At 41.2% G+C, this 27,685-nt stretch overlaps 3 protein-coding genes across 4 annotated transcripts in view; 2 read left to right on the top strand and 1 right to left on the bottom strand.

Annotated features, from left to right (window-relative positions):
- The window catches only part of CTNNAL1 (catenin alpha like 1), a 56,639-nt gene extending 53,553 nt beyond the window's left edge, over positions 1 to 3,086 (top strand). Inside the window, exons 16-19 of one of the 2 annotated variants that reach the window (XM_027550457.1) lie at positions 957 to 1,013; positions 1,159 to 1,272; positions 1,936 to 2,019; positions 2,143 to 3,086. In XM_027550457.1, coding sequence (XP_027406258.1) covers positions 957 to 1,013; positions 1,159 to 1,272; positions 1,936 to 2,019; positions 2,143 to 2,148 — 261 coding nt within the window. In that variant the 3' untranslated portion in view covers positions 2,149 to 3,086. The remainder of the gene's footprint in view (positions 1 to 956; positions 1,014 to 1,158; positions 1,273 to 1,935; positions 2,020 to 2,142) is intronic. The other variant, XM_027550458.1, reaches the window with a different exon arrangement.
- On the bottom strand, positions 2,078 to 11,388 carry FAM206A (family with sequence similarity 206 member A). Its single transcript, XM_027550461.1, has 6 exons — positions 11,220 to 11,388; positions 9,552 to 9,603; positions 8,830 to 8,959; positions 6,138 to 6,214; positions 5,981 to 6,050; positions 2,078 to 5,892 (listed from the first exon to the last, which is right to left on the bottom strand). The coding sequence occupies exons 1-6, from the start codon at positions 11,314 to 11,316 to the stop codon at positions 5,755 to 5,757; spliced, it is 564 nt and encodes a 187-aa protein (XP_027406262.1). The 5' UTR covers positions 11,317 to 11,388; the 3' UTR covers positions 2,078 to 5,754.
- A 171-nt stretch (positions 11,389 to 11,559) lies between these two features.
- Positions 11,560 to 27,685, top strand: part of ELP1 (elongator complex protein 1) — a 62,945-nt gene continuing 46,819 nt past the window's right edge. Inside the window, exons 1-10 of the mRNA XM_027550455.1 lie at positions 11,560 to 11,861; positions 15,122 to 15,284; positions 15,690 to 15,842; positions 17,598 to 17,679; positions 18,315 to 18,395; positions 21,441 to 21,526; positions 23,884 to 23,980; positions 24,334 to 24,424; positions 25,547 to 25,670; positions 26,622 to 26,715. Coding sequence (XP_027406256.1) covers positions 15,135 to 15,284; positions 15,690 to 15,842; positions 17,598 to 17,679; positions 18,315 to 18,395; positions 21,441 to 21,526; positions 23,884 to 23,980; positions 24,334 to 24,424; positions 25,547 to 25,670; positions 26,622 to 26,715 — 958 coding nt within the window. The 5' untranslated portion in view covers positions 11,560 to 11,861; positions 15,122 to 15,134. The remainder of the gene's footprint in view (positions 11,862 to 15,121; positions 15,285 to 15,689; positions 15,843 to 17,597; positions 17,680 to 18,314; positions 18,396 to 21,440; positions 21,527 to 23,883; positions 23,981 to 24,333; positions 24,425 to 25,546; positions 25,671 to 26,621; positions 26,716 to 27,685) is intronic.

Raw genomic sequence — 27,685 nt, 5'->3', positions numbered from 1 at the left:
GAGCCGACACGTACAAGGGAAAGTGGTAATGTGGAAAGATGAAGAGGAACATGTGGGTTAAGTGAGTCATCCCATTAGGTTGGAACGTTGGTGTGAAACACATTGGTTTCCCTTTTAAAGGCTAAGGAAGGATGTAAAGGGCTATTTGACCCTGAGATCAGTTTATCCCATGATAGCAAGGCTGTTAGAAAGAGGGTTAAAGTTAACCCTGAAATTATTTTCTCCTTCTTCTTATGCTTTATCTAATTTATTACGAAGATCTATTATTTTTCTTCAAAAATCACTCTCAAATTTACCCAGTTCTTTTTACTCTTACTGCTGCCACCTAAAGCTATGTCTTCATTTCCCTGGTATCTCTCACTCTAAAAGATTCTATGTACCATTTAAAAATAATCATCCTGAATATTCTAAAGTAGTTTCCAGCATTCCTTCCTGTCATCCTATTCTGCTTACTAATAAATCATAGAATGTGTGGTAAGTAGTGAAAATCTAATCTGAATTGGTCCCTTCAGATGGCTGGTTGAAGAACATGTATGGGTGACAGATTCTCTGTTGCTAAGCCAGAAGCAGAAACCAATGTTCTAATGCTTTTGACCTTATGTTCCAAGATTCATCACCCTTTTATAATTGGGGGTATTATGGGATGAACTTTGGATCCATCCAGAAACCCAGACATAATTTTTCTAAGTATCTCGGGATCCTCCACGGTAATTGGAGGTGGCCACACGTAGAGCAGCCTCTGCAGGGATAAGTTTGCATCAGGTCTGGGAAATCTGCTTGTGGATAGAGTTAAACTCTTGTGTTTTCCTGGATACAACAAAAACCTTAGGAGTTCCATGAGAGGTGTTTAAGGTTAGGTTTTAGTTTTAAAATTCCATATGAAAATTATCTATGAGTGTACTTGGTACCAGTAGAAGACATGCACCTAAAGTAGTGATGTTTTTCCTTCCCACCAGGTTTTTGCTGAAGAGGGCTTGAAGCTTGCTTCAAGTGTACAAGCTTTCTCAAAACAGGTAATTCACATACCCCCCTGCCTGGTCCTGGTGGTGATGTCATAAATACTCATTTTGAGAGTGTATTATTAAGGTATAACGGTATTTGATGTTTAAAAGGTGGAGTTTCATTGGAATTGTTATAACTGCCATATTTACATTTCAGCTGAAAGATGATGACAAACTTATGCTTCTCCTGGAAATAAACAAGTTTGTTCCTCTCTGCCACCAGCTCCAGACAATAATTAAGACACCTTTACAGAATCAAGTGTTTCTAAAGGTAAAAGGGACAGTGGGACATGCAGGAAGGCACTTGAGAAACTTTCACGCTCCTTTTTTTATTAGGTTAGCTTCCAGCCTCTCTCTTCAGATAAAGTGTTGATACCCAAACTACAATTTATTTCCATTTTTCCTGCCTCAACTACAAGAACTGTTTATCATCTGCAGTTATAACTGACCTCAGGGAGCAGTAGGTTCACCAGATAAATTAGCTTTTTGGACATGATTAATGCCATAGCACTGAGCAGCTGCCCCTAAATCTCACCATCATCACCTGTCTAGGGCACAGACCCTTCAGAGAGAAAGGCTCCTATTGTTTATCTTAGGAAGTTTGTGTGCAGCAAAGTAGAGTGCAAGGGACTGCAAGTTAGGGGTTCACTGCCACTGTTTGGTGCACACCGAGAAGCCATAAATGGTCTGAAATAGAGCAGGTTGGTTTTCCATTCATTCTTCCTGAGGTTCCATGAAGTTGGCACGCACGAGACTTCAGCAGCAATTGCCGCTTCTGTGTTCTGGGGCCTCAATTCATCAAGTCAGTTCAGATACCTTAATCTATATACCCTTTGACACCCCTTAGATTTCTATAATGGTGAAATTGTAGATGACAAAGTCTTTTGAAGGCCCCCTGGTAAGAATCTGATCTGCTTGCTTTCTGTCACTATAGGTTGATAAGTGTATTACAAAGGCAAGGTCCATGATGGCTGTTTTGGTTCAGCTTCTCTCACTTTGCTATAAACTGTTGAAGAAGGTGAGATGATTTCTCTGTCTTAAACTCAAACTTTAAAAATTGAAAAGGCAAAAGAAAATAGTTTAATTTTGTGATTTTTATTTTAAGAGTAAAGCAGATACTAATTATCTCAATTCTTTGCAGCTTTAGATGGAAAACAACAGATGGGTCTCAGTTACAACTGTGGATGGTAAAACTTGAGAAACTTTTGAGGTCGGATCTTGGGAACACCATGTGGCAACACTGACTATTTTAGAAAGCAAATGATCCTTTGTTTCAGAAATTCAACAGTTTTGCAGAGAAAACAAACTGAAATCTTGCTTTATTTTCTGATCATGAAATCGATTGTGAAGCTTTCTGACAACTAATAAATGCCATGGTAGTTGCTGTATTTCTAATTGCAGGGTGATTTTAAAATGGGACACTGCTTTGAATAATGTTCTTTAATAAGTCAGACCAAATATCCCAACTGTCTTAATGACAGTTTAATCCAAAGAAGCTATTGTAAATATATGCTCACTGATGGCATATTTTACCGTAACTGTTTTATAAATTTAAGCTTCCCATCTAGGACACTAACTTGCAGCAGCAGACGCCCAATAGTCTCGGTGATGCAGGGTTTCCCACAAGCCTGTGGGCTCCTCTTCACTCCCTCCTGTCCACTGAGAATGTCTGGGCCTCTGCCTTCCCCTCTGGGCCAGGTCATCCATCCTAAGAGCGCACGTTTGTTCTCTAATGTTTCAGAGCACAGGCAGTCTACTGTGACGCATGCCCCTCTCCTCTCCCTTCCCAAAAGCAGGATCGTGGAGCTTACGCCACAAAATCCTAGAGGGACGCTCGCTAGGAAGTGCTTGTAGTTCTCGCTGTAGCGCGGCTGGCTTGTTTCTGCCGAGTGTTAGTTGGAAGCCTAAGCCTCTGTTACTGGCTTCAGAAGTAGTTTTTGTACTTCTCAGTAGCGACTGATCGAATGTAAGATAGAAGACAGAATAACTGAACTAAGCTGTTTAAATTCTGAGTAAACATACATTTTATATACGTGCCTTTGGAATGTTCATTATAAAACAAATAAACATCTTTAGTCTTTTAAATTTTAGGGTTCAAAGCTCTTGTTTTTGAGGGGTGGGTTTGTAGGATCCGGTTATAAGTTCTGTCCTGATGCTGTATTGTTAACTTTGTTTTTCTGTTCTTTTATCACAGTGCTTTGAAATTCATTTTGAAATCTAACAGGACATGCCAGTTGCCAAAAGGCAGTATTTCTACAGGCTTGTCTGATGATAATTATCTGGTTCAGCCCTCATAATGAATATGCACCCGATCCTGAAGAACCACAGAACTACCACCTAGCTAATCAGTGTTTTATTGAAGGAAACTTGAATTTACTGTAGGCCTTCGAGAGAAAATGGCATGTAGTCAGCTTTTGTTATGACCTTTATAAAATATTTCTTTATAGAAATCACCAAACATGATATTTATTCCCTGAAACCAAAATATTCTTTTAAATTACAATGGAAATAATGGGAGAATGCTGTTAAGAGTATATGTAAAACAGATATATAATTTTTTTTTACTATCTTTAGTATCTTTGTTTTATGACATCTCTGGGAATCATTTGTGCTACATCAAATGGGGATTTACTGGTTTACGCTTACACTTTGAGCTCACAGTACTATCAGAGCAGAGGTTCAGAGTTACTACTTACATCATGTCTGGTGGGTATACTTAGGGGACAGTCAGGCTGGCACTTAAAAGAATTTTCATTATAAATCAAAAATAATTTTAAAACTATTCACAAAAGAGCTTATATACTTGAAATGAGAATTGTTGTTCACATGCAAGGTTGTGTCCAACTTTGTGACCCCATGGACCGCAGCACGCCAGGCTTCCCTGTCCTTCACTATCTCCCAGAGTTTGCTGAAACTCATGTCCATTGAGTCGATGAAGCCATCCGACCATCTCATCCTGTCATCCCCTTCTCCTGCTGCCCTCAATCTTTCCCAGCATCAAGGTCTTTTCCTTTGAGTTGGCTCTTCCTATCAGGTAGCCAAAGTATTGGAGTTTCAGCATCAGTTCTTAAAATGAATATTCAGGGTTGATTTCCTTTGAGATTGACTGGTTTGATCTCCTTGCTGTCCAAGGGACTCTCAAGAGTCTTCTCTAGCACTACAGTTTGAAAGCATCAATTCTTTGGCACTCAGCCTTCTTTATGGTCCAACTCTCACATCCATACGTGACTGCTGGAAAAACCATAGCTTTGACTATACGGGGACCTTGGACAGCAAAGTGATGTCTCAGCTTTTTAATATGCTGTCTAGATTTGTCATAGTTTTTCTTCCAAGGAGCAAGTGTCTTTTAATTTCATGGCTGGAGTCACTGTCCACAATGATTTTGGGGCCCAAGAAAAGAAAGACTTTGTCACTGTTCCATTTTTTCACCATCTGTTTGCCACGAAGTGATGGGACAGATGCCATCTTCGTTTTTTGAATGCTGAGTTTTAAGCCAGCTTTTTCACTCTCCTCTTTCACCTTCATCAAGAGGCTTTTTAGTTCCTCTTCACTTTTTGCCATAAGGGTGGTGTCATCTGCATATCTGATGTTATTGCTATTTCTCCTGGCAATCTTGCTTCCAGCTTGTGTTTCATCCAGCCCAGTGTTTCTCATGATATACTCTGCATATAAGTTAAATAAGCAGAGTGACAATATACAGTGTTGAAGTACTCCTTTTCCAATTTTTAACCAGTCCATTGTTTCACGTCCAGGTCAGAGTGCAAGTGGGGGATGGGAAAGGGATAACTTAGAACTTGAACAGCAAAAGATGATGGAAGTCCAAAAGAATTTACACATCAATGGTAACTTTTATTTAAAAACAAATATTTGTATGTTTGTATGCATTGCAGCCCTTAAGGAAAAATAACAATTTAAAAAGCCCTTTTATTTGAAATTCATTATAAATATATAATCTTAAACCATAAATTCATAGATTTTTGTTTCTTTAAATATGAAAGCTTTTTTTCTGTTCAAAGGCATCTGTGTCTGTGAAGTATAATAACTTCTTCACTGGTTATCCTGTAACTGAAGTGTGAGAATGAGTGACCACAAATACACGTGTTACTTAACACCACATGCTTATACTTCCTTGTTAGCAAAGCCCCTTTCAGGCCTTTTCATGTGTCCCCATTAAGAAGCCAGTGCTACATTGTTCAGAGCTGAAGGCCAACCTGTAGGAACAGAGAAGGCAAACTACACCCTTGCCTCTTCTTGGCAACCTAAGTAAGACCAGACGTTTCGGTGGTGTCACACTGAAGCAGACTGGGGAAGAAAGGCCGGTTGTCTTCAGCTTCAACATGACGGAAAATTGAGGCAAAAACAATTAGCATGTTATAACATTCAAACAGAATTATGTCAAAACGTAGTACTTATTAATGGGGTACAGGATGATGAGTATATTTTTCCTCAAAATGCTTTGTTTGTTGGTTTTTAACCAGGAAAACATCTCTTGCTTGCTAGTTAGAGAAAAGCAAGAGAAGAACAGAGTGAGTGAGTACATGGGTAGTCAGATCTGGGAGGTGGAAGACAAAGTAGAACTGAGGCTTGTTATGCTAGACAAAGAAGGAAAACTTGGTCAGGTTTTCAGACCGGGCCTCCCTGCGGCGGCCGGGTGTGAGGTCAGCTTCGCCCGGGCTGGTCCGTCCTCGGAGCGCGGACTAGGCCAGTGAGGACAAGGAGGCGGTGCTGCTCTCTCCGTCTCAGGCCTCGGCCCTCACGAGGCAGCTGTTGTGGCTCTGAGGCGTTTCACCACAACTTCTTCGTACTCCTTTTGTGTCAGTAACCCTTCTGTTATGCTTTTACTTTCTTCAAATTTAGGCAACACAACTGCAATGTAGCCCTCAGTAGATGGCTAGAAAGGAAACAATATTTAATGTTGAATGGTACAAAAATAAAATAAGAAGTGCTGGATGGGCTCCTACTTCCCCAGCCCTTTTTACCTTCTCTTGAAGAATAGATGGTTTATGGAGAATGTTTTCATTCACTTCCATCAACCGTCCTCTAACACAGCTAGTTAAAAAAAAAAAAAAAAATTGTTTTGAAGAAAAATATTAACCTCCTTTGTTTCTCCAAAGTTGCAGTTCAAAAGTAACTTACCTAGATATGGTATATTCTTCTCCATCTGAGCAGTAAATCTTACACAGAGGTGCAAGTTCTGTGAGAAACTGTGCCCCCTGGTAATAAAAGGGAAGAAAAATTAATTGATGTGCATTTTCATTTTTCTTTGAGAGGCAGCCCTCAGTGTTACAACAGCATATATTCCTGGAATTCGTGTTTTAAGTAAAAATGAGTAAAGCACAGAAAAAAAATTCATTTCTTCAAACATTTATATATTAAATGCCTGCTACGGGTCAGGTAACATCCTAAGCTCTAGGGGTAAAAGCAGTCAGACACACGTGATAATAGTTTAGTTACATATTAAGAATATATTTTATTATACATTATATTTAACTGTATATGAGAAAGCTCCATATATCCAAGTGTAAAGATATCCAAAGGGCAGGGAAATCTTATCAATAAACAATATAAAATCCAATATTATAGCAAACGACAGCAATGTCATACAAAGTTTCATTAAGATTCCCACTTAGTTTTATATTAGAACTTTAATATATGAAAGGACTTCTTTATTAGGGTCAATCACTAAGGCTTTTTGAAGAGGGATCTTTGTTCTAATTTTTTTAAAAATGCACTTTCAGGAAAATGTGGAGAACAGAAAAGTTTTCAGGAGCAGTTAGGAGTAATTTACTCCTTACCCCATCTCCCACTAGTGAATACTGCATTTTGACTTCAGTCTGAATGTCATGGCATGGTTTTAGTTTCATGTACTCCACTGTATGGATGTATCAGGAGAGGTTCTGACAAATGCCTACAAGAAGGCTCACAGGAAATGGATGCAGGCATGTCTCATGTGTTGCTCTTTCCTTCCGGGAATTTTTATTGCAGTGAACATTTGAGGTCTAGATACTGTTCTTTAGGGCCTCTTTACCACTCACAATATTATTAGACAGTATTCAGGTGGTGTTAGCACACGCTTCACTTCTCTGGTATGTGGTGACTTTGTTTCAAAATACTAGTCAGTGTGACTCCCACTTTTGGGAGAAGCAGTTAGAGATTCATCCTAGATGGTTTCTCTACCACTGGGTCTGTGTCAAAAAGAAGTGTTTTAACCCCTTGTTGTCACCTCCCTTAGGAGAATAAATGATGAGCAGTGCTGAGATCCAATCAAAGTTTATCTACAGAGGGTTCCATATGCAGGTCCCTCTCTGTTCCTCAGTTGTAACAATGGTGTTACATTGTTATTTGTTTTGGACAAAGATTTATCACAGGAACATCAGAAGCACCAACTGTTACTTGTAGTTTGTAGATTTCAAAGAATGGTCCATGCTTTTTAAAGTCCATTTTCTTCTTGAATGAGGAGGAAAAAAATAATTATAAGGCAGGTTATTAGAGGCCTTTAGGCCTAGTATAAACAAGGGTCTTACAGAACAGTGAGGGTAATTAGCAGAAACTCTTTGTATGAACTCAATAAATGAAAATCACTGCAGATGGTGACTGCAGCCATGAAATTAAAAGACACTCCTTGGAAGAAAAGTTATGACCAACCTAGATAGCATATTAAAATGCAGAGACATTACTTTGCCATCAAAGGTCCATCTAGTCAAGGCTATGGTTTTTCCAATAGTCATGTATGGATGTGAGAGTTGGACTGTGAAGAAAGCTGAGCGCCGAAGAATTGATGCTTTTGAACTGTGGTGTTGGAGAAGACTCTTGAGAGTCCCTTGGACTGCAAGGAGATCCATCCAGTCCATCCTAAAGGAAATCAGTCCTGAATGTTCATTGGAAGGACTGATGTTGAAGCTGAAACTCCAATACTTTGGCCACCTGATGCAAAGAACTGACTCATTTGAAAAGACCCTGATGCTGGGAAAGGTTGAGGGCAGGAGGAGAAGGGGACGACAGAGGATGAGATGGTTGGATGGCATCACCGACTCCATGGACATGAGTTTGAGTAAACTCCGGGAGTTGGTGATGGACAGGGGGGCCCAGCGTGCTGCAGTCCATGGGGTTGCAAAGAGTTGGACACGACTAAACGACTGAACTGAACTGAACTGAAGTCATCTACTCAAACTTTCCTATCTGGGGGCTTTGTCAGGATATTTTAGTATGGTATTGAATTGTCCTTGGTGTGATACCCTCCTTTAATAATATTGGTCTTGCATAGAGTTGTAGAGGATAGAGGTAACATTTTTATATAACTGAACACTATTTGGAGAAGAAAGTATAGCTAGATGTGTACTAAACTGGCAATGATTTAGGAATAGGAAATGATATGAAGCAAATACTGTGTATTTTAAGACTGATTTTTTTTTCACTACCCCAGAACTGTGTTTTTCTCTTTTAAATTCACATGTGAAAATATGTGACAAAAAAGCATTGATCTAGAGTTTATAAAATTTGACATACTGGTTTAATAAAATTAGAAGGGACAAAATATTTTCTTATATTGGTATTAGAGTTATTCTTTCAAAGGCCCACTTTCTCCATCCTTTATCCTGGGGATGGTAGGGATGGTGATGCAGAGCCTATATGACAGGTAATATACCTTTTGAAATACCTTATCTTTTTGGTCTGAAAATTTCTTTGAGTTAAAAGTTCAAGATGATTCTTAAAATCATCTCTAGCTGCCAGGGAAGTGCGCTGAGTATATATTGCTGGTTATAAGACTGACTGGCTCTATCATTATTCTGATAATAGAGGATTTAAGTAAAGAAATACAGGTACATACCCGCTTAAATTTCCCAGAGACTTTGTTCTGAAGTCTGCTACAGTTGGTACTGATTTGATAAGAAATGCTTTTAATTGTTTTTCCACTTTGAAGAACTGGATGAGATCCTGCCAACGTGATGACACATATTCTATGAGGGGCAAAAATTGATCCAATATTACTGCATGGTATAATTCTTCCTCCTATAACATAGTATTCCTACTGGCACAAGAAGAGCTGAGCTGACATTTGTTTAGTCAACCTGTCATTCCCTCCCCACCCACCCCTCCCCCGCATTTTTTTCCCCCAGCTACTATTGGAGCTTAACTGAAGAATACAATAATAAAAATGGAGAAAATGGGATTGAATTTCCTTCCCCTAAAAGGGGAGAGTACCAAGGTGTTAGATAGCACTGAGGCATCATATGTACATCTGTGTTTCCACCCTGGCCCTCTCCATGGGCTCGGGCAATTCCACGATTAGGCACGGGCTGGTTACTTGAAGTAGTAGCTGGCTGACTAAGGGTATGGTCCTCCATTTGGATGTCTGAGTAATCAAGTTTACTTGTTTAGTGTAAGCATTGAAAAACTCATTCTTGTCAACTAAACGCCTATTATATATATAATACCATCTCTACACAGTGGAAGATAATAATTTAGTGAATATTCAGTATAAGACCATACCAGGCTACAATACCAGAAAAAAATTTTTTTTTAATAATTTAAAATTTCCAATTTGCTTACCGGTTAGAGTGCTGTAGTATACAGTGGTCTTCACAGGGTTTTCCTTTGACATCTAGAAGAAATGAATGCGTCTATGGCTCTTGAGTCAGTATTTACTGCCACTGTGTGGTACTTTCTTTGGTTCATAAAGATAGTTAATTGTGAAGACTAGATACATATGTCACTGGTATCCCCTCATTACTCAAAAAGATACACCTAAAGGCTTCCTATAAAGGAGTTAAATCTGGACCAGATGGAATCATTCATTCAATGTCAAAGTGATGTTAATTCTTTGCTCCATCTTGTTTTATCCTCACTTTAAAATGATTATACTCGTTAATTCTATTAGAAAAAAAAGTGATGATTAGTGATGCATCTTTTTAATATAGTAGCACATGTTTTCTTGGTCAATTTTAGAGTAACTCATCTTGGTTTGCCCAGGACTGTCCTCATGTTAGCACTCAAACTCATGCATTCCACGAAGTCCCTCAATCTAGGATAAACCTGATGGTTGGTTACACAAAATTTGGCCAATAAGACATATGCTATTATAAAATATTTCAATATTGCAAAAAATGATTACACCTATTATCTCTGAATGAATATAAGCAAGGATGTGGAGGAGGGTCTCCAGTGATGCTCCCATCACTCTTATTTGAAGGTACACAGAAGCTCTCCAATAGGATACCTACTTGTAAGTGTATGTTAGTCACTCAGTCGTGTTCAACTCTTTGCGACCCCATGGACTGTAGCCCACCAGGCTCTTCTGTCCCTGGGATTTTTCAGGCAAGAATACTGGAGTGGGTTGCCATTCCCCTCTCCAGGGGATTTTCCCGACCCAGGGATCGAACCTGGGGTTGCCTGCATTGTAGGCAGATTCTTTACCACTGAGCCACCAGGAAGTGGCAAAGTGTAATAGATTAGGCTTTCCTGTTGTTCAGTAGCTCAGTTGTGTCTGACTCTTTGCCACTCCATGGACTGCAGCACACCAGGCTTCGCTGTCCTTCACTATCTCTGGGCGTTTGTTCAAACTCATGCCCATTGAGTTGGTGATGCCGTCCAACCACCACATCCTGTCACCTGCCCCCCCCCCCCCCTTCTCTTGCTTCAATCTTTTCCAGCATCAGGGTCTTTTCCAATGAGTTGGCTTTTTGCATCAGGTGGCTAAAGTATTGGAGCTTCAACATCAGTCCTTCCAATGAACATTCGGAGCAGATTTCCTTTAGGATTGGCTGGTTTGATTTTGCTGTCCAAGGGACTCTCAAGAGTCTTCTCCAGCAAAACAATTAGAAGCATCTGCTATCTAAATGCCTCTTTCTAACCCACACTCTTTTCTCACTCCCTATGCCTCTAGCTTAGTTTCGACCTGATTGTTTAAATCATTTTATGGTGCACTGAGTCCCTTAAAACCCTTTAGGTACTCAAGGAGATTGGAAGCCAGTTCCTATCTCCCTCGGAGATCTCACCGAGATCTATCATCTTCCCCCAAGTAACCCACCCTCCTGAACTCGCACTGCACTCACCCTCCCCAGAATGCACCCTGCTGTTTTTCCATGTCTCTGCATTCCCTTGGCCTAGAGGGGAACAGAGATCCAGTTCCTTCCGCTGTGGGGAGAGTGCGCGTGGCTTATGATCTGTCATCATATTGCCAATGGGGCCCAGGAGAGACGAACATCATTCCTCACTTACCTGCTTTGTACCAGCGAGTAAAGTAACGATCCACAAGCGACGGCACCGCAGGCTCGGGAGCCAAGTCGGCCACAGGGTCCTTGGGCTCGGTAGTCATGGCGACCTCCAAGGCTGCAAACCCCGCCCTCCGGGACCCGGACACTTCCTCCCGCGGACCCAGGAGTAGGGCGTCTTTCCGGCGTGTGGCCGGAGACACGCGATGTGCGCAAGCGCGCTGCTCCTCCAATCCCGCAGGCTCCGCCTACCGGCCCAATTATTGAGCTTTGGCATATGACGTCAAAGCAGAGGTCAAATACAATAGGCTGGGCAGGAAGACGTAGCGGTAGGGGGAGGTGGCCAGCGCAGCTCCTTACGGTACTTCGCCGGGCACCGAAGAAGGCGGGCCACGCCCCCTCCTCCTCGTGACCTCACTCCCGCGCAGCTCCGGTCGGGTAATAGCTGATGTTGCTCGCTCGTTAGGGTCCCGCGGCTAGCCTCTCCTAGGCCCCGCTTCAGCCACTACTGGAGCGGGTCGAGCGGCACGGCGACAGAGTGCACGCCGCGCGAGCTCAAGAGCAGCGGACAGAGGCGAGTGCGCGACCCAGGGCGGACGCACAGCTCTTTGGCGGGGGAGGTCCTCGGGGTCCTCGGAGTGCGGCGCAGGTGAGCGCTCGAGCGGCCTAGGTGGGGTGGGGAGGGTGGGGGCCACAGAAACGGGCCCTGTCCTCCAGAGGGTGTCCCGATGAAGAGATTCCCCAAGCACTCTGCCGCTGCCTGCTGCAGGCCCCAGAGTGAAGTGCGGCGTGACCACCTCGAGCCTTGAGTTCTCTGTCTGCAGAGTTGCCACCTGCTGCACCCGCGGCCATCAGAAGGCTCCACGCGGCGTGGCAGGCGGGGAATGACCTGCTGCTCCCCAAGCCGCGCACTTTACCCAAGCTCCGGATTCCTTGCAGTGGCGGACAATACAGCTGAACCAGTTAATGCACCAATTAAAGTCTAACAATGCAGTTGAGAGAGACCCGGTCGGAGAAATTCAGATGATGTGTTGCGAGCCCCTTCGGGCACCTGCGACTTTTTCTTGGAAATGTCGTCCGTGTGCTTCTCCATGTTTTATGGTATCCTAGGTGGCCCTCTCCCCTGTGACCTCTGTGGAGGCAGTGACTGTAGTCTTCTTTGTCCAGAATTAGCACTTAGTGCTCAGTAGCCGATGGTAGGGTTACGTACTATGTAAAGGATTCAAACCGTCCATTGACAGGCAGGGCGGTAACCAGTGAATAGTTTACTATGAAAATGTGGGCAAAAGGAAAGCAAACACTGTTTCAACTTGAAAGACAGAGAAAGTAGAAATGCCATGTCCCCAGCGGGGAAACTAATTTGATCGAGGATAGTAAGCCATTTAATAAGTTGCATTTGATGTGCATTTGAGAAATCCTTGTAATAACAGTAGAAGGTTGAAAATGTGAGTTTAATGTTCAGTTTGGGGAGGGTCAGGGCTAAACATTTAGATCTAATAAGCATATTAATGATCTGTTTGGTACTTATAGTCATGGACATGATAGATAAGAAGTGGATGGATGAGGAGCAAGGGAAGAAAATAGAGGCACTGTCAGAATTTCAGAGAGGATCAAGGATTGATCTATGGTGTGGTGAGATCTTTAGCACGTTAGTGGGCTGAGAAAGGGTGAGTCATTGAGGGCAGGGGAGTTGGAGATTGCAGATGTAAAAAAAAAAATGGGACTGATAAGCTGAGGTCCTGGGAGTTTGGAGGGTTCTCCTTTCCTGGTCTTGTAAAGGAATAGGACACTTCTGAGAAGATAAAGGAAAAAGATGATGGGTGTGAAAATTTAGAGAAGTTCGTTTTAGGGCTGGGAGGGTTGGGGAGAAGGGGGATGAACGATGAGCTGCCCTTGGCTGGTGATATTGAAAGCTCAGTGATTTGAGAACTCAGGTTGTTCGCTATGTCTGTCAGTTAGGGTCTAGGCAGGAAAGCAGAAAACACACTGTATTTCAACAGAATTTAATCGGAAGAAGTGGTTAAGTAGCTCCTGGAAGAACAAAAAGCAGAAAGGAGCAGTGAAATAACTAAAAAGTAAACTGACGGAAGAAGTTACAGCGCTTAGCTAGATCTGACGCTCAAAACAAGGGAAGCCATTGGGGTTGTCATGACTTAACCTTAGATGAGAGACATTGTAAAGCTGGTGTTGACAACTCCAGAGCTCAGAGGAGGAGCTCCGTGTTAGTAGATGTCCAGCACCTGGAGGGGCACCTGTCTGGTTAGTGCTGGTACTTCTGGGGTGGTTGTTACCAGGCTGGTCCTGGGAGTGCTAGAGACTGGGACCAAGGGCCCCTGGAAGGAGGAGGGTCCATTGCTGGGGCGGCATTGACTGGAACAGCAAGGTTGCAGGAAAAAGGGAGTCCTCACCTTGTGCCTTTACCTTCCAAATTATGCTGGGTCCAGAGGGTATTGATGAATAGAATGCAAGTTTACAGGAAGACATTTTGATGATCTTATCATGGCAAAATAACAGCATAATTAGCTAAACCAGCATGAAATACATCTCATCCCCTGTCGCCTGTTTTCATCTCTTGCTGTTCCTTGTTTCCCCGCCTCTAGCCCAGACGTTCTCTCGTCTCACATCTTCCTGTCCTTTCAGATCTATGTCAGTGGTCATCTTTGTGGTGTCTTTAGATGAAAGATAATGTAATTTTTATATTCTTTGAAAAAACGCAGGCTTTCTATACAGGATTAGATCTAAATTAAAAGTTTGCATGGTAGAATACGGGTTCAAAGAATTCCCAGAAATTCTTAAATATATATGTCGTGAAACCTTACAAAACCATCGTCTGCCTTGATTCTCTTCCTCGCTTCTACCACGTGTGGTCTTGACTTCCTCTTAACTCACATTTTATGTTGCCTCATTCAAACTGCGCTTAATCTGCTGTGTAGTATAAGAAATGACCTGTATATATTCTCTCATTGTCATGTGTACAAAATGCAAGCTGAGAGAATTCACCTTGGATTAAGGTGACAATTAGGCCCGTGTGGTCTATGTAATTGTCACTCCTAACATAAGTTACGGAATTCTCCTTATAAACCTTAAAGCGGTCTGGATATAAATATCTAGCATATAAGCTTTTTTTTTCCCCTTTTAGATAATGTTGTGCATTAAAGCAAGTCTGATTTTGCCTTAACCAAAGTATATTTCCTGTTGATCATTCATTTCTCAGCTTTTCTGTTGCCCTGGCGAAAACGAGACCAGAAAAGTGGAGTTACGTGAAGTAGTGATATCAGGTTATCAAGCTCCTCCAATTGTTGATCATCGTTTTGAAGGATCCTATTGTAATTTCGTAGTGTCTTTTCTCTCTGAGAGCAGTAAATGCTTTTCTTTATTTCTATGTTTGATTTCAATTTTAACTTTTTAATTAAGATAAAAAGCCAGTTTATAAATGTAGGTGGTGATATTAAAGTAATTGTATTTTCTCCAACTGCCAAGTATGTATACATGTAGACTTTTATACAATGTTGTAAATCTGTCAAGTTACAAAGATATCCTCATGTGCAAAAGTAACATGTTTTCTCATTCATTGTGTTCTTTGCTTCCTTGCAAAGTAACTGATGTTAAATCTTTTTTGAAGAAAAAATTCTGAAGTTGAGAATCTTGCCTCTTCCAAAGAGTGAGAATGTAAAATAGATTTCACAGCCTCACTTTGTAGACTCTAGATTTAAACAATTGGTTAGGTTGCTACCACTTATCTCTCTGGGGGTTCAGATTACATCTTTTAATTTTTTTTTTTCTGATAATTCTGACTTCTCTGCTCCCTGAATCATTTTGCTTGTACTGGAGTGTCATTTGTTGTTATAAAGCTGTTTTTATTTCTCAGAGAAATTAAAGCTTCACTAAGGGTATTTGTACTTTTTTAAGGCATTGCTTCATCATGAGGAATCTAAAGTTACTTCGGAGCCTGGAGTTCAGGGATATTCAGGCTCAAGGGAAACCACGGTGCCTCTGTCTCCGAGCCGAGCAGGCGACAGTGCTCATCGGCTCAGAGCATGGACTGGTGGAGGTAGACCCTGTCACGAGAGAGGTAAATTACTGATGGAGATTATTTGGGTGAATTCTGATATCTCCCCTTAATTATATTTTGCTACTAATGTATTTTAGGTGATGACATTCTTAGTCCCTTTTCTCCCGACTGTAGATTTTAGAAAATCATAGTTTTTAGCTTCATGTTTTATTGGGTATCTCCAAAGAGACCAGGTATTTGTTTTATGTTTGCTTGGCAAAAGAAGCATATTAACTGTTTTCTTTGTTAAAGATGGTAGTGTTGTGGTATTTCTCAAGTGAAAGTTTGGATTTTAATCTAGGAAAAAAATTTTTGAAAGCTTTTGTATTATAAAAGAAACATTAAAAAAATGTTTTACTTCTAGAAATGTTATGAATTGTTCTTGAAAGTAGATTTACTTAATTTGCTTGTTTGTCTTGGTGAAAGGTGAAAAATGAAATTCCTTTGGTGGCAGAAGGCTTTCTCCCAGAGGATGGAAGTGGCTGCATCATTGGTATTCAGGACTTGCTGGATCAGGAGTCTGTGTGTGTGGCCACAGCTTCTGGAGATGTCCTGCTTTGTAATCTCAACACACACCAGGTAAGCAAGAGAGACCAGGGAGGAGGAAATCTCAGGCATCCTCAAACGTCTTTTTTTGGTATGTCACTAGTTTTTCACAGATGTTTACAATATCGGGAGCCATAATATTTAGGCATTTTGCAAATTAGAGTCTTTGCATTTTACAGTTCTTTACAGAAAACTGTTGGCATGGTTTCAGGATTCTTCTTAAACTCAGTTTTGTCTGCTGCATCTATTAACAATGAGAGCATTCCAGATAAGAACAAAACCTCAAACCTCAAACCCATTCTTGTGTGGTGTGGCTCCCCTCTTGCTACAATCAGATCCCGAGTTGTAACCCTTACTTCTCAGTTTAGGAAGTCTTTGGGATGTTTAGATGGCTCGTGTTTTCTGTTACGAATGCTGATAGGCCTCTCTTTGATGACTGACTGTAGAGTCCCTGAACTGCAGGTACTAAGGTGATACGTGTTCATTTTGTGCACATTTTATGACTATCAGAGGTGATAGATTTCAATGACGTGCCTCCTTCTCTACTCTAGCATAAGGCTGAGTTTCTGAATTTCTTTACTCGCCTTGATAGCTTTTTAAACTTCGTTAATAACTCCCTTAGCTGTGATCTCTTTAACATTGATGTGTCACAAGAGTTATATTACTAACCGTGGGATAATAATAACAGCTGGCATTTACTGAAGGTTTACACTGTGCCAGGCACTTTTTAAAGTATTTTTCATCAGAATTACATGAATTTTGTAATTTTTCATTATAACTTTATGAAGTAGATTGTTGTTTCCTCATTCTTCAGAAAAGGAAATTGAGGCTAGGCCAAGGTCAAACAGTTTTCGGGTGAGATTTGAATCCTGGCAGTCTAAATCTGGTACCTTTGCTTTTAACGGTTCCATTTAGTACAATAATAAATCTTCCTCTCAGTTCATGGTAAGAAACATCAAAGCCATCCAGTATAAATTGGTATTTCTCACATTTAAAAGGTATTCTTTTACTTGTAAAACATTTTGTAGAATTTTTTCCTAATTACCGAGCTCCTGTAATCCGCTGGTCTCCGTCAGATGGTGCTGATCTCCCTATTTATGGCATCAACGTGTCTGTAAGACAGAATCCATGTTCCTTCTTGTCCTTATCAGACAGTTCACTGTCTGTTTGCCAAATTCCTTTTTAGCCTCACCTCCCACCCCCATCATCCCTGTATACCTTATGCTTTAGTGGCAGCTGATTTTTAACTGCTCTTTTTTATAATTTTATGCCTCAACACCACATTTCCCAGCCCCACCCCCACCCCCACCCCCGCCGGTTTCTTCTTCCTAGCCCTGTTTCTACCCTTTAAAGCACCTCCTCAGAGAGCCTTTCCTGAACTAACCTGGGCCATTTGTCATTCTCTGCTCTGAGTCCCCACTTAATTCCTGGAGACTGTTTCTACCCTTTAAAGCACCTCCTCAGAGAGCCTTTCCTGAACTAACCTGGGCCATTTGTCATTCTCTGCTCTGAGTCCCCACTTAATTCCTGGAGACCTCAGTTACAGCCCTCACCCTACTGTAGAGGCATCTTTTATCTCCTTAATGGGAGGAATGGAGTGGCCGTCATCACATCCAGTCCCCATGATCTGTATCACGCCTGGTCTTTTAATATCTGTTACTGAATAAATGTTTATTGCTTAATTTCATCTTGGTGTGTTGTGAATTATTTTGTTAAGGTCATAATAAACATTTATCAGGGTGCTTATATTTTCATATTTCTCTTAACATTTTAAAATGTCTCTCTCAGCTGGAATGTGTCGGGAGTGTAGCCAGTGGTATCTCTGTCATGAGTTGGAGTCCTGACCAAGAGCTGCTGCTGCTTGCCACAGGTAAGCATGTCACTGGTCACTAACTCGTGACTTTATAAGACATGACTCCTGACAGCTCAAAGACTTAAGTTTTAGGGTGCTTAGATTTTAAAAAAACATTTCTTGAAACAATTGAGGTAAGTTTTACTTCTTAACACATTGTTTTAAAAAGTTGCTGTGAAGTCTGTAGTTATAGTTTAAAATGTCAGCAATGTTTGTTTTAATATACTCTTAAGAGGAAGAGTTGCTGTATAAAATAAACTGATTCTGAAAACTGCTCTTCCGGTCCTTTTTTTTTTTTTTCCTATAAGTCTTTTCATTCCGGCTGAGATTCTGTAAACTAGCACCCTGATGAGCTATACACTCAAAGAGGTATCTTGGTGACTGAACAGTTGCAGTTAGTGGAGGAGGAAGGGCTATGTACACTTTTATGTTAGCTTGACGTACATAAATAGCTGAGAATAAGCACCAGGTGACTTACCCAGTCAAAACTTTTTTTTTAATGAGCGTCAGAACATTTTGAATGAAATCTGTCTTCCCTATTTCAATTACAAATTCTTCCACTTCAGCTCTGTATCTTGCAGTGCTGTAGATACTTACAGAACAGCAGATTTGTTAAATGAGAACAAAATCATTCTTGTTTGTGCTCCTTCAAGGTCAACAAACCCTAATTATGATGACAAAAGACTTTGAACCTATCATGGAACAGCAAATCCACCAGGATGATTTTGGTGAAAGTAAGTATAACTTTGTCTGAAACATTTTGTGACTTTTCTTGCAGACTGATAGTCATAAGCCCAAAGAGCTGTGAAGCTTAAACCCTGACTTAATTAAGTGTCTGATAGCCCAGTTCCTTCAGTTCATTCCAGCTCTTAAAAGGCATACCTCTGGTGGCTCTTCAGGTCTGAGAGTCGGCTTTGTCAGTAACCGGGAAATAATAATCTGTGCTTATAGATTGGGTTGTTATTGCCCAAACCCCTGATGGGCTTAGTCTTGGGGTTTGATGAAAAGGACTAAACTGGCTGGAATAAGAGCATTTCTGATACACAGTTTGGGGGAAAATACAAGAGAGGTGGGATAAAGAGCTGACTTCTGTTCTATTGGTTAGTTCTGAATGGTCATGGGAACCATCAGAGTGTTTTCTTGCACTGATCTAGCTGAGATGAAATGGGCACTAGGCTGTGGAAGTATTGAAGAGAGTAAGAGTGGAGATGCTTCTTGAGTCTAAGCAGCTCTGACCAACTTGAGGGTCCAGGTAGCTGGCTTGATTGAAGAAAGGATTAGGGGCGATGGTATTTTAAATTTTGCTGAGTTCTCACCTCCTGTCTTCTCGTTCAGCCAAATAAGAAATCATTTAGAAAATTGCTACTCATTTTTTCATTCAAAAATATTTTTTTTTTTTTTCAGAAATAATGTTTGAGTAGGTACTGTGAACCCAGCAGTGTGTTTGATACTCTGGCTAAAACTGCTTTTCCCTTAAGGGGTCCTGTTAGTTCAATAATAACAGAACATTGCAAGTATTAGGGTAGCATGAGGAGAAGAAAGGAGTCATGGGGAGGGAAGACTTCCCAGAGGAGGCCAACTTGAGCTGAGCTCTGGCTTATCTGGTGTTGGGTAGACGAGGGTTGAGGGTTGGGGAGTGGTCCAAGTAACTGAATCAGTTCTTTCCAAGGCAGGGATGTTTCATAGAAGCCTTTGACACATCTTGACTGATTCAGGCAACTGTGAATACTTAAGCATTGCTTAGTGACCGGATATGGATGTGGAATTATATAAAAGGGAGAGATTTTGATTCAGTTTGATAGAGAATTTAGACATTGAATTATAGGAGATCAGTCATTAAAGGTTTTGATGATGCTCGGTTGATCGGTAGAGAGGGAAGAGACTAGAGACAGGGTGATCTGGTAGGAGGTTGTTACAGGAACCCAGGTGAGAGATGAAGGTGGGTGTGGGACTAGAAAAGGGGAAGAATGCAGGGAAGTTTTGATGCTCAGTGAAGATAGGAGTACATTGTTTGGAATTATGAGAAACAGTTTTGGAATATACATGCCTGGTTCCTCTTTTGCCCTAGCTAGTTTGAGAAATACCAGTTTAGAGAATGAAATAAATAGGCTTTGGGTGTATAAGGTGAAGGAGAAAGTTTAGTTGGACTGTAGCCAGAAACTCAGGTTGTGAAAATAAAGATGCCAGTATCTGAGAGGAAATGGGGAAGTGTGGTCTGTAAGAGGTGGGTGGCGAGTTCTGTTTTGAATTTGTTAAAGGGCCATATGGGATCACCACACGAAGCACGTGAATTAGAAAGGGCTGATGGCTCAGCAGAAGCCAGAGTTGTGGACTGGGAGTCACTAACAGAAGCTACAGTTTTACTAGCTCAGGGAGCAGGTATGGTGCTGGATCTAGGGTCCAGGGTGGGACTCTGGGGCAGCCAGCTTTGAGGATAGTCATAGAGGTTGTCGTAGAGGTCAGAAGCACACAGGTTTGCATGGGAAAGTGCGTTCTCATTCATCCTGCCAACTTCATAAGTCTGATAGAGTATATCAAAGGAGGAGGAGTCCAAGTCAGGGTCTTGGGTCTTAGAAATGCATTTGTCAGTACAAAAAGTCACTGTGTAAAGTGGTGAATAGATATTTTTCTTCTAACCCAAGTGTCAAACTTGTTTTGTAAAGAGCTGGAAAGTAATGTTTTTCATCTTTACAGGCCATGTGGTCTCTGTTGGAACTGTCCAACTATGCTGACTAGTGGGAAAGCACTTAAAGATAATATGTAAAGAAATGGGTTTGGCTGTGTTCCAGTAGAAGTTTATTTGTAATGATGCAGGCTGTAGTTTGCTGATTTCTGCAGTAGTCCCATCACTATTATCTGATCTCCCACTGGGAAAGGTTTTTTGCTTCCCTCCAGACCCTTTACCTCTCTGTGGAAACTTTTGCGTGGAAACCCAGGGGCATGCACCAGGATAGGCACTACTATTTGGATACAACAGCAGGGCATGCTCTGAGGTGTGAGCCATACAGTACTTGGATGTGCCCAAGCCAAGCGGACAGGAAACCGTCCTGCCAGCCGTAATTCATAGAAATTATAAGCAGCCCTGCTTTAGCACTGTCAGCGTCAGTTGTAGGGAGGAGGTATTGGGTCCTGAATCGGATGGATGCTCTCGAGGACATCTCTGTTGGACCTCTACAGCTGGAGGATGCCAGATCCTACTTCCAGAACAGAAGAGCTGCATCATTTCAGCAACTCTGACTTTATGGTTTATGTAGTAAGCTCAGCATTATGGTTTAAAAAGAAGCCCAACCTGAAAGGCAGAAGCCCTGTGATGTAATTTTGGCCTCTGTCCCTGGGGGGTCTCAGTCTCTGTGAGGAGTTGAATTCCATAATCTATGATCTCCATCACTAGCAAAGAGGTTGGATACATTTAGCGAATTGAACATTTAAAATTGGAATTTTAGTACCGGCTCTCGTGTTTCGTCTTCTCGTGTTTCGTGTTTTTGTTATCCATGGAGGTATTACATAGATTCTTCATGTTTCATTCTTCTTACTTGTAAAGTGCAACAGATTGCTGGCTGACATCAAGGGAATTTATATATGATGGCAGTAATGCTCCAAAATAAGGGTATTTCAGAGTCTTCAAAATCACTGAGCATGTAATGTGGAACATAGGTTTTTAACATCTTGACTGCTGGTCAGTTTATTGAGAGGTCTCAGAGGACCCAACTTCATGAATCGGCTCTTATTTTATTTAGCTTATTGACTGTCTTGCATGTTCTCACTCAATTGTTCTCTAGGCAAGTTCATCACTGTTGGTTGGGGCAGGAAGGAGACGCAGTTCCATGGATCTGAAGGCAGGCAAGCAGCTTTTCAGATGCAAATGGTAAGGTTGGTCTGATGGATAAAGAACTTTGTTTGGAACAAATAGAAGTTCTGCTGCCGCTGCTGCTAAGTTGCTTCAGTCGTGTCCGACTCTGTGCGACCCCAGAGACAGCAGCCCACCAGGCTCCCCCGTCCCTGGGATTCTCCAGGCAAGAACACTGGAGTGGCTTGCCATTTCCTTCTCCAATGCAGGAAAGTGAAAAGTGAAAGTGAAGTCACTCAGTCCTGTCCGACTCCTAGCGACCCCATGGACTGCAGCCTACCAGGCTCCTCCGCCCATGGGATTTTCCAGGCAACAGTACTGGAGTGGGGTGCCATTGCCTTCTCCGAAGTTCTGCTACCCACCAGGAACTCTTGGGTGTCCAGATGTTACAGAAAGGGATCCAACTGCTCGCTGCTCTAAAGTCAGTCAAGAGGCAGGATTGGTGGAAAGAAAAGTTTGCTTTATTCCGGATGCTGACAACTGAGAGGGGGAGAGGGGCGCGCTCCTCTCCAAAGGCTGGCATTCCCTGCCCCCCAGCCTCACCCGAACAACCACTGGGAAAAAGCTTTAATAGGCCCACTGACAGGACTACATGCAGAAACAGTAGAGTCAGCTCTGACAGTCACCTTGAAATTGATCATGCTGTTGTCTGATCAATGTCATCTTGATTATTTTAAGTACAGTTAATCTTTAGTTCTAGGGTCAGTTTGTTCCCATTTCTTTGAGGCCAGTTCTCAGAATTGCAGCAACTTATGTCATGGCTACAGTCTGGACATCATGTAGTTAACTTCTTTCACCTAGTGGGGGTTTTAGAATCCATAAGATAGCTCACAGGATCTGGCTCAGAGAATTATTGATGAATTAAAGGCCCTTGACTGTGCTTAATGACTGAACTGTTACCACTTAGTCTTGTTTGGCTGTTTTCCTTTGTTTCTTTGTTTTTCTCACTTCTCTGATTGAATTTATTGTTTAGCTGAAGTTTTTCCATGGACAAAAGGCAAGCTGAGGCCATGGTGGCGGGGATGGGGTGGGGGCAAGGACCACCATAGGGTCCTGCTGTTTCACAGGTAGAGGGTGGTCATGGGCGTAAGCTGTTGAGATGCACTAGGGAATGAGAAAGATCCTCTTTTTCTTTTTTATTGCCAAGTTAGTCAGTTTTTTTTTCCACAAAGAGAATAATTATAACCAATATTTATTTTTTAAAAAAGTCATCTCAGATAGAAATGAAACACTCTGTATCCCTTCCTGACACTCTTCTGCTTCCTCCCTAGAAGGAGCTACTGTCCTGTATTCACTGTTGAGAATTCTCGTGCATGTTTTTATACTTTTCCTACATATGTTTATATTAGATTTTTTTTTTTTTTTCTGATTTCTCTTCTTGGATGAAACTCTTATGTTTTCCTTCTTTCTGGATACATTTTGAAGATAGAGTCCACAGGATTTATTGATAATAGAGCAGATGTGGCGTGAGAGGGAGATGAATTGAGGATCATCCCAGGATATGGGCCTGTAGAATGGAATATAATGGAAGCATTTTTGTCTGTACTACATGGGAAATTTGCCTGAGCTGACCTTCTAGAACAGATGAAAATCATACTCTGCCTGGCATTTGCGTTTCCCATGCATAATTTATTTCATGTAGCGCATACTTTGTCTCAGCCCTTCACTGGAGGAAGTTTGCGTTCTGTACTACAGAGCAGTGTCACTGAGAATAAATCTTGTTAGGCTGCTGTGTATTCCCTGCTGTGCCGATTGTGGCATTAGCACCATTCTGACTTAGCTTTCCCTGGAAGGTGATGAAGGCTGCCCAGGTGGTCACTGGTCCCCAGCCCCACAGAACTGGCTTCTGTCTTCAAGGCTTTCAGGACTAAGATGCAAGTAGCACTTGAAACCTTTCTTCCTTCTGTGCTGCGGAACGAGGCGCTTATCCATGTTTTCATCATGGCTGCTGGCTTAGCTCCTCTAGCTGTTCCTTGCCCACCTTCCTCTCATCTTCATTCTTCTGTGCACGGTTACAAAGCTTACACAGTAAATAACATGCTACTCTCTCAAATTTAGACAAACATTTATTTCTGTGTATAGTTACCTGATAGAGTCCTTAGTTTAATATTTTTAATATCTAGGTCTGCAGCTCTTCCTCTATTGCTGTGCTTAGAGGCCACTTTTTAATGCCCAGAGAAGGATTTTGTTTTGTTTTAGGTTGAGGATTTCTGGGTCTAAGGGCCCATCTAATAGGGTTCCTGAGGGTTCTGTGAAACTCATTTTCTAAGTAGCTTAACCCTTATATGAAAGATTAAACTTTAATAGCCTGAGACTGGTTAGATTCTAGATCATTTAAGGCCTCCAGTAACATCTGTGTTTTTCCCTCTCTTTAGCATGAATCTGCTTTGCCCTGGGACGACCATAGACCACAAGTTACCTGGCGTGGCGATGGGCAGTTTTTTGCTGTGAGTGTTGTTTGTCCAGAGACAGGTATGGAAATAAATTGCTGCAGCTAAATAAAACTTTTAAAAAATCTGACTTAGGTCAGGGAGTTTTTCTGCCTTTTGCTCCGAGGGTTTCCTTTCATTATACGTGACGTAACCATGTGCTGCCTTAGGTGTAAATGCATAAAGAAAGCATTAGAAGAGTTCTTTGAGGCTGTTTGGTCCAGCCTCCTACATATTAGGTACTACTTTTTAGCAAGGTTAATCTAGTTGGCTTTGTAAAACCATGACAGCTTTTATTAACAAGGAAGACGTTTGGGAAGTTCTGACTTGACAGCATTTATCACAGTGCTCCAAGTTTTGTTGTGGTCATTTCTTCCCCCTCTTCCTACTGCACAGGGGCTCGAAAGGTCAGAGTGTGGAGCCGGGAGTTCGCTTTGCAGTCAACCAGTGAGCCCGTGGCCGGACTGGGACCTGCTCTGGCTTGGAAGTGAGTGGGAGCAGGAGCCTTGTAACTTCCTTCCCAGAGAGTTTCTTGGAACGAGGGTAGGGGTGGCGGTACCTATTGAATGTAGGTATTTATAAATCACAAAAGGATAATTCCTTGTTCTCATTTGACTATCAGCCTGTATCTCTCTTAGTTTTCTGGAGTCTGAATGTGGTTTGAGTAGTAGATTCTGAGCTTCACAGACCTCATCATTGCAAGGCCCACACGTTTTGTAGCTGTAGGCAGCGCCTACAGGAATCCACTGCGTAAAACAGAAAGTGGTGCTTGGAAGGGAAGTCGCAGTCTGCAGAGTTCGGTGGGGCAGCAGAGCTTTGGTGAAGACTAGGAGAGGGATGTCCATTCTCTGCACAAGCTCCCACACTAAGGGGACCTGTTCGCTGAGGAACAGGCAGGCTGGATTTGGGCCCAGTTCACCTGTTGGCCCAGTACCCTTTTGCAGGTCACTCCTTGTCATACTTGGCTGTCCTGATTATAGATAGAAGAAATAGCTTCTGTTTCAGAAGCATGTGTTACAGGCAAAACCTAGGTCTCTAGGTTTTAAACATCTGTTTCCCACCAGTGTTTGAGTGGCAGTTGGATGATAGTGCAAAGAGAGAGATGTATTTAAATTAAAATTCTAGAGACAGATAAAAACAAGATGCAGCGATCAAGCTATTTTCAGTAGATTGAGAAGTCTTTAAGACTACTTACCTGAGCATTACTGAATGCATGGACTATTACTGAGTACATGGAATATTACATGGAATATTACTGAAGACATGTAATTGAAGGAGAAGTAGGTTGTGGCTTTATTGGACATTATACTGGGAATGGTTTAAATAGTTTATTGATATTTTTCAAAAGTCAGCCAAGTGCAGTCTAAATCTGTGATGCTTTGTGGGCAAATAGAATCTTTGTGTGGACAAATCAGGAAAAGGCACTGCCTTCTCTGGGCAGATTTAGTTCCACACTAGGGTGACTGCTTGCGAGGAAATACAGAATTAAAACTTCCTTAGATGGAGGCTTCTTGTTTTTGTAGAAAAAAATTGTTTCTTTGAATTTCATCTTGTTCTTCACCAGCTGGGTGAGCTTCTGAATGTTCTAACGCTCTGGGTTTGCTTTTAGGCCTTCAGGCAGTTTGATCGCATCTACGCAAGATAAACCCAATCAACAGGATGTTGTGTTTTTTGAGAAAAATGGACTTCTTCACGGACAGTTTACACTTCCTTTCTTCAAAGACGAGGTTAAGGTAGGTGGCTTAGTTCTTTCACCATCCAATTTAGAGGACTGTCCACAGCTATAGAGAAAGTTTCTATCTGATATGGGTGTGTAAACAGAAGCCCCGGAATAGATAATAACAAAAGCAGTGGCTACTTATGACTGAATTTTTTTTTTTGCGAAACAGAAGTTGTTTTTCATAAGGAGGTTTTGCAGAGGAAAAAATGGCATTCTTTCCTCACACTAGATAAAACACAGAAAAGAAATAGAAATGCTAGTTTTTCTTGTTTATTTTGACAAAAGGATAATTCTTCCAGTGATTAAGATACTTGTCATTTATAACATTTAATCCTTAAGAAGGTTGTGTACCATTTGGATCTTTGCGGATCAGAAACAAATCATGATTATTTTTAATTATGTAAAAAAATTTTAAATAAAGATTGAGAGAAGAGTTTAATGAACTCCCATCTACCTATTACTTACTTTCATCAGATATATACCAGCATTTTGCAAAATTATTGTCATCTATTCTTTACTCTCTGGCCTACATACATATATACACACAGACACACACTTTGTAAAAATTTCCTAGGATTTTAATTCTAGAAATCGTATTGTCAATATTCATTTCTCTAACAGTTAAGAACATTTTTCGTTATGTAACCACAATTCCATTATCACACCTTACAAAATTAGTAACAGTTTCTTAATATTATCCAATACCTAGTTTGTAATCAAATTTCCCTGATTGTCTAAAAATATCACCTTGCATTTGGTTAAGTATTTAACTGGGTTTTTTAAAATGTCTTTTACATGTAATGACAGATTTGTTTAATAACTCCATAGGTTAATAATTTACAGCTAGGGGTCGACTCAAGTGTGGAATTATTTGACTTGGGAGAGTAGGAAATTTAGCTCCTATAAAGATTTTGAGATAAATATTTAGTTTAAGGCCAGTGACAGGTCTTTTTTCCCCTCCTAGGTTAATGGCCTTTTCTGGAATGCAGATTCCACTGTGCTTGCAGTTTGGCTGGAAGAACTTCAGAGGGAAGAAAATTCGTCTCTAAAAACCTATGGTAAGACAGCACCGATATCTCAGCCTTCGGCCCCATAGAGTGTAGTTGAAAGTAGTAGGCTGTGGAGTTTCCTTTGTCCCATCTACTTAGTCCTGTAATGGATCAAAGACAACTGAGCAGGGAGGTGGAGATGAGGGAGTGGTTATGGAGTTTTCATGGGATGATTTCATGTGATAAGCTTTTCATGGGATGATTTCAGTTATGCATCAGGCAGGGTTCCCTTGAGAAATAGAATCAGGATAGGGTGACTGGTTGGAAAATTAGTGAAGAGTTGATGTTGCAGTCTTGAGTCCAGAATCTGTGAGACAAGACAGGCCCACAGTCTGGAAACTCGGACAGGATTCTGTGTTCCAGTCTTGGGGCAAAATTCCTTTTTCTCTGGGAAGCCTCAGGTTTTGCCCTTAAGGTCATAAACTCTTTGGATGAGATCTGTCCACATTATGGAGGCTAATCTAGTCAGCTGATTTGAAAGTTTAATCACATCTGCAGAATACCTTCCCAGGAACATCTAGATCAAACAACTAGACACCATAGCCTAGCCAAGTTGACGTATCAGATAACCAAGTCATTAGTGCTTTTTCCTCATGGATGATATTACTGTAGCAAATCAGAATGCTAGCCAAAAGAATACTGTGGAAGTGAAAGAGAAATGAGGTTAGATATAAGTAAAAATCTTCTATAGATTTTAAATTGTAAATCAAATTGTAAATATTATTTTCAGTATATATGTAATATGTGGAAACATTAGAAAATAAAGATGGGAAGAAAAAAGTTCTTCCATAATTCTATCACTCAATAAATTATTAAAATTTTCTTGTCTTCCTAGGTTTTATGTATAGCTATAATCTCATTTTTGTTAAATATGTAGGTATGATACCTACAGGTTTCTAGCTTGCTTTTACAATGTATCTCAAACTATTTCCATTTCAGATATGTGTATTATTTTAAATTGCTATATATTGCTTTATGC

Source organism: Bos indicus x Bos taurus, chromosome 8 (assembly GCF_003369695.1).
Source record: "Bos indicus x Bos taurus breed Angus x Brahman F1 hybrid chromosome 8, Bos_hybrid_MaternalHap_v2.0, whole genome shotgun sequence".
In the NCBI taxonomy this organism is placed as follows: domain Eukaryota; kingdom Metazoa; phylum Chordata; class Mammalia; order Artiodactyla; family Bovidae; genus Bos; species Bos indicus x Bos taurus.
Note: the sequence above shows the minus strand (reverse complement) of the source record. Positions and strands in the feature narration are given on the sequence as shown.